General features: G+C 39.6%; 1 protein-coding gene across 1 annotated transcript in view; it reads right to left on the reverse strand.

The window, feature by feature from the left end:
* LOC111658142 (zinc finger protein 236) overlaps positions 1-14,234 on the reverse strand; it is a 54,367-nt gene that overhangs the window by 19,908 nt on the left and 20,225 nt on the right. Inside the window, exons 13-21 of the mRNA XM_023410559.2 lie at positions 12,469-12,729; positions 12,016-12,248; positions 11,358-11,459; positions 8,904-9,046; positions 8,108-8,208; positions 4,862-5,013; positions 4,105-4,281; positions 3,442-3,742; positions 1,253-1,356 (exon numbers count right to left, since the gene is read on the reverse strand). Of these exons, the coding sequence (XP_023266327.2) occupies positions 1,253-1,356; positions 3,442-3,742; positions 4,105-4,281; positions 4,862-5,013; positions 8,108-8,208; positions 8,904-9,046; positions 11,358-11,459; positions 12,016-12,248; positions 12,469-12,729 (1,574 nt within the window). The remainder of the gene's footprint in view (positions 1-1,252; positions 1,357-3,441; positions 3,743-4,104; positions 4,282-4,861; positions 5,014-8,107; positions 8,209-8,903; positions 9,047-11,357; positions 11,460-12,015; positions 12,249-12,468; positions 12,730-14,234) is intronic.

Here is a 14,234-nt window from a genome sequence, read left to right on the forward strand (position 1 = left end):
TTGATGTAACTGTTCTGGTTGTTGCAAATATAAAACAGCTTTGAAATGACAAGGACAGCCCTGAAGAGTCTGCAATCAGGCGAGGAAGCTTTTATTTAACTTCACTTTCAATACCTCTAAAGTAGTTCACAAGGACTCAATGTGGCTGGGCTAAAAACTGTTATATAATGCCATATACATGTTAGCGGTTAAAACACATACCGATAAACTCCTGTAAAGGGAAGAGTTCAACATTTAAAAAAGAAAAATCCTTATTTGCTTTCTTGCTGAGAGTTAGATTATATAAGGATGGAGCCTGCTAGCTTTGCTTAGCAGAAACAATGGAAACATGGGGGAAACAGCTAGCCGGGCTCTGTTGATTAACATCTTCTATCTCATTTATTTAAATATTTAAACATAAAATAAAATTTAAAAACAACACATTGTGATTCTAAGAGTGGTTATGTGCCAGGCTTTGTAGCGTCATGTGGTTTGACAAAAAAACCACAAGGTGCCGTTTTTAAACTAGGTATGGACTACATTACATAAGTCATTTGATACATGCTTTTATCCAAAGCAACTTACAGGTGAGACACCACTAAAGCTTCATTGCAGTAGGTGACCTTGGTGTAAGTACTAAGTACTACATCTATTTATTTAATAAGTGCAAGGAGATCAAGCAAAGAAGTGCACCAAAAGTGGATAGTAAGAGCTAGTTACGCATGTTAGGGTGTTAAAGGTGTTAAAGGAGAGGAGGTGCTCTCTGAAGAGATGAGTCTTCAAGAGATTCTTGAAGATAGAGAGGGACACTCCTGCTCTGATAGCATTCGGTAGCTTGTTCCACCATCGGAGAAACCACAGATGAGAACAGTCTGGACTGTGATTGCCTCGTGAGCAGGGATGGCAGTACCAAGAAGGAGGATAAGGCTATATGACTGAGTTCAAGTAGATGGGCGCAGACACAGAGGTCAGTGTGAAGACAAGCATTAGCAGCTTGAATTTGATTCGAGGCAGCCTTGGGTAGCCAGTGGAATACATTAACTGGCTACTGGCTTGATATTTACCACACAGGCCTGAGAATGGCATCACTCTCCCCAAAATGTTGAACTATTCCTTTAAGTAATTTAAAGAACAGATTCCTCAGTATTCTCAGCTTTTCACTTGTTTCAAACACAACTGACTAAATACCACAATGTTCACTGTAAGTAAAAGTAAGTAAAACATGATCCTCTTAACTTCATGAAGCAATGAATTGTTGTGATGAAACACTTACCCGTATGTGTCTTCACATGGCAGTCCAGGGTAGATTTCACTGTAAAACTCTTCCCACATTCTTCGCACTTGTAAGGTCTTTCTCCTGTATGGATCCTGATGTGCCTACACATTGAGGTGGATCGACGCAGACAAATTTGAGAAAAAAAAGACAGCATAACTTAAATTTGTTGTTAAAAGAGCGATGAGTGAAATAATAGAAACAGACAGCACAAGATACAACCTCGCCAGTGTTTACTGGTTATCATCCAAAAGCACTCTTCCATTTCATGCCTTTAGTTCCCAGTGCTGTTGGTAAATGAGCTTTCCAAAAAATATGAGAACTTAAATAATATGGTTCATCAGTAGGTCAAAACCTGGTCCAAAAATGAAGCAGTTTGAACTTTACAGGTCCAATAACATGAACCAGCTTCTAGACAGATGTAAATATATATTGATTTCTACCACTAAGATAAATATTCTCCCACATCAATGTTCTCACATCGATGTTCTCACACTCTTTCAAGGCTATTTTCTGAATGTCATAAAGAGATAATCAGGAAAATGTGACCCTGTGCATTATTTACTAACTTCTATCATTTCCACAGTTTTGATGTTTAATTATGATGTCTGACACGTACTTGCTTCTGCATAATTGCATGGGGAAATTTGACGACCTACCACCCATGATTTGCCTTCAGTAAATGTGTTTTATTAAAATGGATACAGTATTGTAAAAGCTCTTGCCACGCTGATGTGGGGAAAAAAAACAACTTAAAATTTGTAGAAGAAATAGAAAAGATGGCTTCATCTCTGCTCAAACCGACTCTTTGTGACACTGTATTTCTGCTGTTTATCTCTAGAGTGTCGCAACAAAATATGAAACAGTTGCCGCAGTGATAATTTTCCAGAGTCATAAAATGTCTGTCTGCAAGCATTACAAACTAATGTGCTGTTTTGGCTTCTAATAAGATTTTAAACATGAAAGTCCAATTGGACTTCCTTTATCATACTTATATCAAACTACACACCCCTATGAATGCTGTTTAATGCAATGTTTTTTAATGTAAGAATGCGGCCTTAGACCCAGGTTGAAAAATATTGGAATTTCCCTTTGAAGACAATATCATGAACAAACCTCCTGTTGTTTCCTATTACTTTATTGAGAGGGACTTAGAGCCTAATCCAGGGGGATACTATTTGTGTTTACCATTGTTTGGACGCATCAAATGATGTACTTACTTATAACACTGTAATGTATGTAAAGGATTTTACTTAAGTGCTTTTGCCAACAAATCCATATCCAAAAGATCCCATAGAACATGCTGACAGTGTAATCATCAAATGTCATTAAAATAAAGCTTATAATCTAAAAGACGATTAAATGTTGCCGAGTTTTATATCTTTTCTGCTCAGTTATCAGCTGCTGCGTTTTCTAACCCTCACAGCACTGGTTTAGCAGCAGTTCAGTTACATGCCTTGTAAATCACCTCATGTGATGCTACTCAGTCACTGCGAGTCAAGTCAGTGAGTGAGATGCACACAGGTACACAGAGAATACGTGTGGGAGTGGGATATAAGATGAAAAGAAAAAGAAAAGGAATGTGTTAAAGCAGTTGATTGTTATTTCATTTTTTCTAAAATGAAGTACTTCATTTTAAGATGTACAGTTTTAAAAAGCTCTGTTATGATGTGCTTATTACTTATTAGAGCGCATTGCTTGAAGAAATTCTGTCTAACTGGACCTCTTTGAATTTTAATTTATTACCCCAGAGCTAATATCACTCCACACTGCATTTACACAGCCACGATGTGGATGTCAGATAGAAATGGTCCTTTAATATACATTTTTCCAAAAGTCTGAGTCATAATTCATTTGACACTTGTGCTTTGAGACTGAATAATTCACGTAGCGTACCTTCATCTGTCAGAGGGGGCGACTGCTGACTGTGAACAACCAAACATCTCTGCCCTCACTGTCATTATAATTGTCTTCGACTGACTCTGTCTCTGGCAGTGAAGTAATGGCAGGAGCACTCGAGACTAAAACACATAAACCAGCTGTCACATTTGTCTACACAATTAAGAGAGAAAATACCACAACTTCCCTTAAAGAGATCATTAGAAATGTTTTTTTTTTTGATGTGTAGAGTCTCATGGCAAGCTGACATGATTTTCCTAAATAACTATAAATGACATTGATATTATTACCTGACAAGGTCACTGGGCTTCTTGAAGCTCTTGGGGCAGTAACTGCAACAGTTTGCAAACTTAGGTTCTGTCTCCAGCTCCACAGCCTTGTCTTTGATCTCGCTGATCCGATCCCTCTCAGCCGCCGACTGGGCGAGGATCCGCTCCGACACTGAGGCCTCCTCGCCGGGATCCTTCGCCAGCTCGGCCGCCTGCTCCTCAGTGAAAGTGATGATTTCCAAGCCCCTCCTCTTAGACAACTTTTGCTCGCCGTCCTCGTCATCCTCCTCTTCGTCAACATCTTGACTTTCCAGACCTATAACTGTGAGAATACGGGTCGATTATTATTATTTGTGGCTGCCTAAAATTATGTGTCAGCTCAAACTGAGGCAAAGATGCATCCAAACTGAAACATTTTCAACTTCAGGAAAAATATACAGCTCATTTCAAAAGTTGGAAATCATTTCCACACACACATTACTTGAGAACTTAACTCATCTGTTCCATTTTGAGCAACTGCACATAAGTCCCCAGTGTCATTCTCATACTCATAGATATTTTGTTTATACTTTCCAACTTTTCAGATTTCTTTCTAACTACAGAGACGCAATAGAATTTTAATGAGCCAGTGTATAACTGAGTGTCATGTAACAAAACAGTCAAATGGTATCTCGGCATCTTTACTTTGTTCCTCCACAGCATGCTCCTTCTTCATATGCTTTTTACACAGCAGGCTGGTCCTGAAGCTCTCGTCACAGATGGAGCATTTGAAAGATTTGATGTGGATAATCATGTGGCGGTTCAGGCTGCCATTGGTGGTGAATGAGGCGTCGCAAACATTACACTTAAAGGGCTTCACTCCTGTTAGTGAGAGATGAGAGAGGAAAGTGTCAGGAAGTTATATTAAAAAAAAAATTATAAAACTGGAGAACTTTAATGTGCCATGTTGCTAATTCAGTCCCTTAAAAAGAAACTTAAAACTTAAAGAAACTACTTAAAAAATACAAAACTAAGACTTCTAACAACTGTAGTTGAACCATTTAAACATTTTGTTAAAATTAAATTTTGATAATGACCTTCTTTTTTCTACACAGAGACTGATGGTATTCTCTTTTTTCCACTGCTTCCTAGATCTTTAATTGCACAGCTCACAGGAAAGGTTGATTAGGAATCAATTCATCGCGTTTTAATGAAAACCTTTTAAATTTTAACTTTGGTGTGATTGAAATGCAGGACCAGGCTTGGGGAGATAAGGTAATCAATTATTTTCCCCACAATGTGCCAGCTGGAATTTCTTCACATATTCCAATTTAAATACAAAGGAATATGATATATTTAAATGTGTTCATGACCTTTAAAAGCTTTGAATGTGGACAATATATTTAACTTAGGAAGGAAGACATTTGGAGATTTTCTCAGCACCTTTATGAGGCGAGCTCACCTGTATGCGTGTTGAGGTGGGACTTCAGGACTCCGGCTGACACAAACGCTCGCCCGCAGAGGTGACATCTATATGGTTTCTCACCAGTGTGGGAGCGCACGTGCTGCTTCAGATGGCTTGACTTTTTGAAGCCTTTATTACACCAATTGCACCTGAGGAGGGAAAATGGTGAATCAGTGGCTGATGTTTGCTACTAAGAATTGCCAAAAGAATTGATTTGATGCAGAACTGTATATAATTCAGCAAACTGGGCTGATGAAGGACTATTTGTTTTTAATGGGAAAGAGAGGAAGTCTACAAAGTGAATATTGCAAGCTCCCAAAAAATTTACATGGCATGAATACTTGAGTGTTTATCAAATCTCAGAGTATGTGTTCCCTTCATAATATTCAAATAAAACTGGAATCTCTACGGATTATGCAGCAGTTTCTAAACCAAAAGGCGTCAAACTGAAACCTCTTTTTCTCTCAAACTCTTTCAGAATCTGATGGCCTCTTTGTCAACGCAACTCGAGGGAGCATAAAATGACTCCACAAATGTGCACAACAACAAACAGGACTTATCATAAGCACCATCAAAACCCAAATGAAGTAACTTATTGCCACTTCCTCAGCACCATTCAGCAGAAATGATGAGCCTTAGCAGACAGCCAAGTGTCCATTGTCCCAGAAGCAGCTGGCAGGTGAAATAAAGGTTTTGTTTGTTTATTTGCTGCATGGGCAGATGCTGTGTGGGCAATTGTTAATTATGCCATGTGGAACATCTTGAAAACACGGTCTTGTCATAGCCAGTTGGTGAAGATAGCTGCAACTTTTAACTTTAAAAAAAGGTTCAATTTGGCTTTATTTGCTGCACTTTTTGTTGGCTGGTCGCAGTAACTTCCTGGAGTCCTGCGGTTACAGTGTGGATGTGGAGACTGGAATAAAACCACTCATAAAAGAACAAATGTGTCATTTTTATGCTAATTTTTTGTATGGGTTAAAAAACAAGATATCTCATGTTAATTTGTGAGTTGTTTCCCCTTGCTCCCAATCTTTGTCCTAAGCCAACCAGCTGCTGGTGGGTAGCCTCACATTTAGAACACAGACTTGGGAGTGGTATCAATCTTCTTATTTAACTCTTGGCAATTAAGCAAAATAAACACATTTCCCAAAATGTCAAACTATCCCCCAGGCTGGGATTACATGAAGAGACAGAGATAGATGCCGAAATCCACTGAAGACCTGTGGCTGTTCTCCAAGCTGCGTTGCACAACCTATCTGTCAATACCATGAAAAACCTGCACGGGTGCTGTTTTAAAGGCAAATATCGATTTTTATCTGTTTACTGCACAACTGGCTCACAGTAATAATAATATCATAGCTAGGTATGCGGTATTTTCTTCCATGATGGCAGCTCGGTCTTTAAACAGAGATGGACGGGCACTGCTCCATCTGACTGATGCAGCTGCTGCCATGAAACCATCATCTGTATCTCACAAGCTGAGGCTGATCAAAGAAACGCGCTCTATTCTTTTCTTTTGAGGGTTGGTATATATGTGTTTCTTTTTCTTACCGCAGTGAACTTTCATTGAAAAAGTTTCCACAAGGCAGAAGCACCCCCATGTTTACCATCTATCCTCACTAGACCTGCATTAATATTAAACTGGTGTCAGGGATGGAAACTTGTGACAATAATTGCTGTTTCTCTCTACGGCTCCGAGTCTAGAAGGGAAATATCAAACTACAGATGATGTTTTGTTTTTTTGTTTTTTTTTATTTGAGTCAAATCCCCTGAAATAATTTAAATAGATTCAATAAAAAAAGAGGTATGTGGCTTATCTCAGCTCTGTACATCCTATTTCTACCTTTCACAAAAGTGAGCAATTTTCTGAAAGGTTCTTGGTTGGTCTGATATAAAGATGGGGAAGTGATTACGACACAATCAGGTCTGGGATACCTGAGCAAACATGAACGCATCTCTGGGGCAAGTCTCTTAACGCTTTGTATTATCCGGGGAAATGGTTGAAATGAAAGATGCTGATAACAAAGGCAGGTGAAGTAATAAAGGCAGTCAGTGTGAAAGCTGTAAACAATGCCTTCATCTTCCCCTGGCTGAGTGCTTATGATGGTGTGTATCATTAATCTGTTTTTAAGATTTTTTGGGGGGATATAATAGATCATACAAACACAATGAAAACAGTGCATAGTGGGAAAATTAAAAGCCAGCAAACTGAAAAAACAAGATTAAAATTACTCAGAGAACAGAGCAGAGAGAAAGAGGTCATCAAAACAACATGAAAACACCGGCACGAAACCTCTGTCCATACCAGTTTAGACCTGCTACGACACAGCACTTTATCCTCACCAATTAAAACCAAGTAACTCTCATGATAAGTCGATGCCAATAATTTGGAAAAAGGGGGGCATCAGTCAAGAAGGTGAACATGAGAAAAGACAAAAAAAGGAGACTGACAGAAGTTCCTGTCCCGACATGGGAGAATGTGTTAGGCAGAAAACCATCCCCTCAGCACCACAGCTCATCAGGCCTGAGTGCTGCAGTGCAATCAAGCCTAAAAGGTGGAATGAATATAGACAGCAGCCAGAGTTAGCTGCAGTTTGCCAAACTGCTCTCAAAGTACTTTGAGAGCAGAATTTCTGGTTTGATGGGGCAAAAATTGCACTCTCTGGCCTGAATGCCAAGTGAAAACCAGTTTTGCTCATAGCATGGTAAATAACACATACGTATATAGTGGAGTACGGTTATGGTAAGATCCCAATAGGAGGAGGCATGATAAGAGGTGAGGATTGAGGCGGCAATGAACAAAGAGTAAACTATCAAAATGGGCAAAGATTCACTTTTCAGTACGACTCGAATCGCTCAGCCAAGACAACGGGGGGAAGTTTTTGGGAAAGTCACTGAATGTCCTTGAAGAGCCGAGCAAAATGCTGGAGTTAACCGCTGAAAATTGGTGAAGAGATCTAAAGATCACAGTTCACTAATGTCCTCCATCTATTCTGACAGAGCTTTGAGAGTATCTTTCAAGAAGAAAGGCAGAAATTGGCTTTGAGAAATAAAGGTGTGTCCAGATGGTAGAGCTCAGACTCAGAGGACTTAAAGCTGTCATTTCCACTACTTGTGCTTTTCCAGATGGTAGGAATTTAAAAAGGAGAAGAGGAGCAAGTGCAGGCCTGGACATATACACACGCACGCACGCACACGCACACACACACACATGCGTGCAAACACAATAACACAGAAATAAACCTGTAGGCTCTCTTGGTGTTGTCCTCACTGCTGTCCTGGTAATCCTGTGTCTCAGTCAGCTGAAGCTCATTCTGACTGCTCTGCTGAAGAAGCCCGTTCGTCTAAATCAACAAAGACAAAGCAACAACACCTCACTACAGACAGAAAAACATGTACAATTCAATTATTTAATGTTTGATCCGGGTAAACTCTTTACATGAACAGTTTGACATTTTGAGAGAAGACTGATGCCACTCCCGTGTCTGTTCAACACGTAGGAAGCTGGAGACATGTGGAAGGAGGGGGAGCAGCTGGCCCGCCTTTCCAGATGTTCAGAAATACACCTACCAGCACCTCTAAAGCTCAATAACTCCTTTAACCCTTAATCAGACAGATATGTCAACAAAGGACAATATGTGGTATTACATGAGCTTACAAGTCAAGACTACAGAACAACAGTTTGTCCCCTTTTTTAATCTTAAAATGCTTCTAGTGTTTATGTTAAGCTAGGCCACCCCCCCAAGCTACCCACTGTCATACATTAATTATGCAATTCTTTGCATCAATTATCAAATTCATTCTATATGCAGAATATTCCACTGCTTTGGACCTTCATTGTAATTTCAAGAGGATCAATTCTTATGACATCATTATGTAAATCTATGTAGCCAATTACTCTTAAATTTGATCCAATTATTGTCTCTGAAATGAACAATCGACTGGACTGAAATCCCTCTTAAATATCCTTCCCAAAGAATGATTCTGTGAATAGATTAAATCAGAATCTGAGAGGTGAAAGGACTAAGCAGTCACTCACCACTTCAGCACTGGGAACATGGAGCAGATTGGGTGGGTGATAGCTGGAGGACAAAGCCTGAGACTCCAGGGTGCTGGAATCCTGCAGCTGCTGGACGGTGGAGAACTGGGACTGATTGTAGCTCGACTCGGTGATGGTGAAGCCTGGAGGGAAGCAACAATAGAATAAGAAAAATCAGACTCATGAGTCAGAGTCACTGATCAGATTTAAAAGTATGAGCATTGGTCATTACAGAATTTTTTAAAAATCAAAATATAAATTTACTTTTCAACTGAATAAACACTCAGCAGATAAGGAAGATGATTATCGTACGCAACAGCTAAAGTCGATCCACAACTCAGCACAAATGCAGTTGATGAGTAAATAAAACACAAATCCTTGTCTCAGCAAAAATAATAATTGGAAACTGATTATCCAGCTTCAACACAACACGGCAAAATAACAGGCAGAACTTGGCCCGCTGGGAGCAGGGAGGATGACGTCTCTTGATTTTAAATAATTGAACTTTGAGCAAAATCATTCATCGAAACTGTTGACAAGCACTAGGATTATGTTCTGCAGCAGAAATATATTGCTTGATCAACAGTCTTGAATCTGTTTTTGCTGTTTTTTTTGTGTGAAAACTGTCTAAAAAAACACCAAAGTAGGAATGTTAGAGAGCAACTGACTGCTGCTTTAGTGTTACTGCACCATAACACTGCGTGTGTCTATGGCCAGCAAATGTATTAGTAAGTCATTTGCTGGTGTGACTGTGAAAGAAGCTAACGCTGGGGCTGCATTTAACAGTTGCTTACAGTAATTGGAATGAGTATCTGGATAATTATTATTTTCATCTGCTCCTTCACCAGTACAGGAAAAGAGAGTTATTTTCTTGTTGTGTATTTCAACTGCACGCAAAAATGTTAACCTGTTTTTAATAAACTGATATATGATAATGGAAGTGGTCAGAAAATGTTAATGTGTTTTAGGCACAGTCCAGGTGTTTTTTTTCTCAGCAAATATATATAAAACCCAGCAGTAAGAAGCTTTTAAATGTATTCTTTAAGAGTTTTGTGTCCAGCATTTTGCTTTACACTGTTTTCTGTTGGGGGAATGGCATCAACACCAATGATAGGAACAGGATCACAAAATAAGTAAAAAGGCTGTTTTTTTTTTTATAATTGCGTTGATGCTTGATTCATTAGAGACAGTTTTGGAGGAAAGGAACAGAATCATAATTCTTCATATTTCACAATCACATTTCAGTTTGAAGCTGAAAAGGAAAACAGCCCAAAGCTTCTTTCTGTTAATTTTAAGGTTTTTAATGTCGGGCAGTGTGGGCGCTCAATATTCATTCATTCTGTGGCACTAGATTTGCTGTAGACCCAATGTGTGAACCTCAAACAAAGCATGACACATGCACCTGTGAACTTGGAGCTGCAGCAATTTACTAAATGAGACTGAGATAACTGAGATGATGCTGTGAGGAAAGTATGTTACAAATAACAAGACAAAACAGACTTTCCCGTAGAAGCCCCCAAGGATCAAAATCATAAACTTTAGGACAACTACATAATAATGCTTTAGCCATGATAGAAGTACACTGGGGGTTAAATATGATTAGATGCTGAGGAGTCTTCTTTCCCGAGGGTCTGTACCCTTGAAAATATGATGACACTCAAGGCCATATGGCCTCGTCCCTAAAGTAATGAAACTCCAGGTCTGTTCTGGTAAGATAAAAACGATACGGTGTCTCTTGAGGGGTTGGAAGAGGGAGATTTGCCTCACAGATGTTTGCTGTCAGTTTGCTATACTGCCTGAAGAAGATGCTCAAAGTCCACTGTTCTGATAACACTGCATCCAGGCTGGCAACAACATTCAGTTTTGCACGGTCGAAAACATGGTGAGTGAGTTGCTGGGAGTAAAAAGGCAACCATATGTTTGAGAGCATCAGCACACTGGCTCAAGAGTTACACAGCAGAGAGGGGAGAATGGAGACACACAGCTCCAGGACACTCTCTCAGATAGCACATGTAATATGACCAAATTAAATGTTCAGTTTGTTGTGGGAAAAGTACCGAATCTGGCTTTTTTCACACCAATTTCACTCGACAACTCGACAAGTGCTCTCTCCCTGGTGCAGCTGAACATAGAAAGTTTATTCCATCGCTAATATTTTTGTTTGTTTGATTTCTTCTTAAAGCTAATCTAAAGGGAGTTAATTATGTGTTTGCTTGGGGCCAACCATTGCACAACGCATAATCAAGTAACGCTTAGAGCAGAAAACACTGCAGGGCAATAAGTGCAACTATAAATGTGTTGCTATAAATCGTTGTATGTAAGAAAACATATGTTTTGCACAACAAGAGAGGATACAGTCTACACAGACTTTCTACTTCTTTTCATTTGTGAGTTGTAATGTTTTTTGTTTTATGTTACCTGCCTAGTTAATTATGCACATGCATGTTTTTGTACCTTGCGTTAGAGCTTGCTGGTCAAAGGCAGGCTGAGGAAGTGCTGGTGTCTCAAACTGGCTGATATTCGGAGGCAAAGCATGTTGGGTAGTCACATATGAGTCTGTCAAGAGAGAGAAAGAGATCTTATTGACTTGTCTCCTCTTTTAAAAAAATAACACGTCCCGTCCTTCGTATGCACAGTACCTCAGTCTATGCACTCATGAAAATGTCATCAAATATAGATAACTGAGATCAAGACTGTTGAACCTGAGGACAAGACATGCATTTTAATCCTGAGGCAGTTTGCTGTACCAATAACAAAAAGCTCATTATGAAGAACACAGAGTTTTCAGAAGAAACAGTTTCACAGAAAATTATTACATTGAATTAACCTATTCTGTATCTGAAGTACAGGGATGTTTTCAGTGACTGGGGTCTTATCCCACATTGATCATAGGTTAGACTGTAATCCATGAAGAGCTCCAGCATAAGTAGCACGTTTACCCACATTTAGCTGAAATTACTTTTTTATAATAAGCAAACTGTACTGAAATTTGTACTGTTACAAATCGGACATACTGTATATACTGTGTCATAACAGGATATTTAAAAAAAAAATTAAGTTCTCTAGTTGTAGTTTTGAACATTAACATGAATAATTTAAATGCCATTCCTACCTTCTCCTTGTACCAGTGGTTGATCGCTCAGGGGCGCCTCCAGTGTCACTTGTTGACCTCCATTCACAACCTCTGTCTGGCCCAGTCCCAGCATGCTTTGCTGCTCTGCTGAGGTGACAGGTGGCTGCTGGAGGGAGTCACCCTCTATTTCCACCTGCATATCATGGGCAACAGCGCCTGCCCCCAGTGGATCTTCTGTTGACTGGGGCTGCAGCTGCTGCGCCAGTTCATACCTGGTTTGGCAGAACAAGAAAGGCCCAACATTTCAACTTAAGCCCTGATGATAATCATGCATTAGTGTTTTTTGTATTTTAGTGTGTTACTGTATTTTTACTTGAAGTTTCTGGATAGTATACGACTTCCTTGTCACTGCATATCTGGCACTCCAATGTAAATGCTAAAAAATGCACTAAAGAAAATACATTAAAACAAACACACCGCCAAAGCACAAACCTGTGTGTCTTCATGTGCTTCCTGCAGTTTGGCGATGACTTGAAGGTCTTCTGGCAGTACGGGCACATGTAAGGTCGTAGATCACTGTGGGTGGTCATGTGGCGTCGCAGGCTGCCACTGGTGGTGAATGTCGTGTCGCACATCAGGCACTTGTATGCCTTTAGGCCTGAGTGTGTCCTGATGTGAGCTTTGAGCACTCCAGAGGAGGCAAAACCTCGACTGCACTGCACACACTTGTAGGGCCGTTCTCCTGTATGAGACCTGGGATGAAAAAGGATGATAGATAAAAGGCATAAAACTGTTGTTTTTTTTAATGATTTTTTTAAGGCCTAGTGAAGTTTTTAATCGAACTGACTGCATTTTATTCCTGAAAATAAACAATATGAACAGAATACATCATTATCACTTCAGAAAAATGGAAAAGGCGGAGGAGGGATGGTTTGGTGTGAGCTGTCATAACAATTTATGGCTCCGGTGTTTTGTTTTTTTTAGGTGTTGCCGTTCCAGTTTCATCAGCGAATCCAGGGAACTATCACTAGTGGCAGATATAGATCTTCGTCTCGTCTCGTCGTCTCCCGCTTATCCGGATCTGCTATTTGATATACAAGCCATTAATCTAAATCTGCCGACAACGAAGACAAATGGTGAGGCGCCAACCATCTAAAGGATCTGCACAGATAACGGCGCCATCATTTACGGGTTAACCTCTCAATATTTGAATGAAAACAAATAAATGCTGTCATAATGCAAATGGTAGACAGTTCAACAGAGATACATAGATGCTGTTTAATGCTGTATTTTTTTCAGGGCTGACAGGGACGTTTTAAAGTTAATTTAACAAAGTCCTTGTACTGCTCATCTACAGTAGGGTCCAAAAGTCTGAGACCACTTTCGCATTCACTTCAATGGGAATAAGAGTATATGAATGGGAAATTGGGGGTCTTCTTTAAATATGACCTAGTTGCTCCTCCTCTATCCACCAGCTAACGACTATATACTATCCCTTCACCCTCTCCTGTCTCTCCCTCTCAGCCTCTTCTTCTCCTGGCTGTCGATGAGCTTAAGTCTAAAGCTAAAGTATATTTACCAAGCTCAACACTATTCTCGGTAGCTGTCTGACATGAGGCTAAGTTTATAAGAACCATTTTGAGGAGATTTCTGGGATTTGCTGCTCTGCCCTACTGAAGACTCCGTCAATCTCCCAGTTGTGGAGAAAAATCAATTTTCTGTAAAGTGGTAAAACAATAAGCTTTCTTCCTTTTGGGCAAAACCTTAAGTAGGAATTTTGGCCTGAGAGTGGAGGAAAGGCATCACCATGATTAGCAGGGTTTACCTTATAAGGGCATTTATACGTTATACTTTATATTCATTATTTATACTTGTTAAACAGAATTGGTGGTGGTTGGTAATACCTCCTCTTTGGTGGAACAACTAACTAGCTCCATCCTTTGCCACATTTTGTTTTCTTTTTGTAAAAAATTTTTCAGTACTACTATTATGTTTAAAAAGACAGCAGCCTCCATCACATACTATTATGTCTCTCACAATTCACGTGTTGGATGTTCCCAGCCTTTATCAAGTTAAATGAAAAGAAATTAGAAATAAATATACTTGGTCCTCAAAAGTCCATCTCCATTTTGTTCCAATCCAGCACCAGATCTCTGGTGTGCAATAATAACAACTCAACCCGAGAATGGAGCATGATGAAACACTGAGTGGTGAGTCTAGAATGGGATACACCCTCTGTAGAGAATGAATATACCCTA

This window comes from Seriola lalandi, unplaced genomic scaffold, assembly GCF_002814215.2.
Source record: "Seriola lalandi dorsalis isolate HSWRI2012SDOR001 ecotype SW California unplaced genomic scaffold, Sedor1 jcf7180002054425, whole genome shotgun sequence".
Classification (NCBI taxonomy): domain Eukaryota; kingdom Metazoa; phylum Chordata; class Actinopteri; order Carangiformes; family Carangidae; genus Seriola; species Seriola lalandi.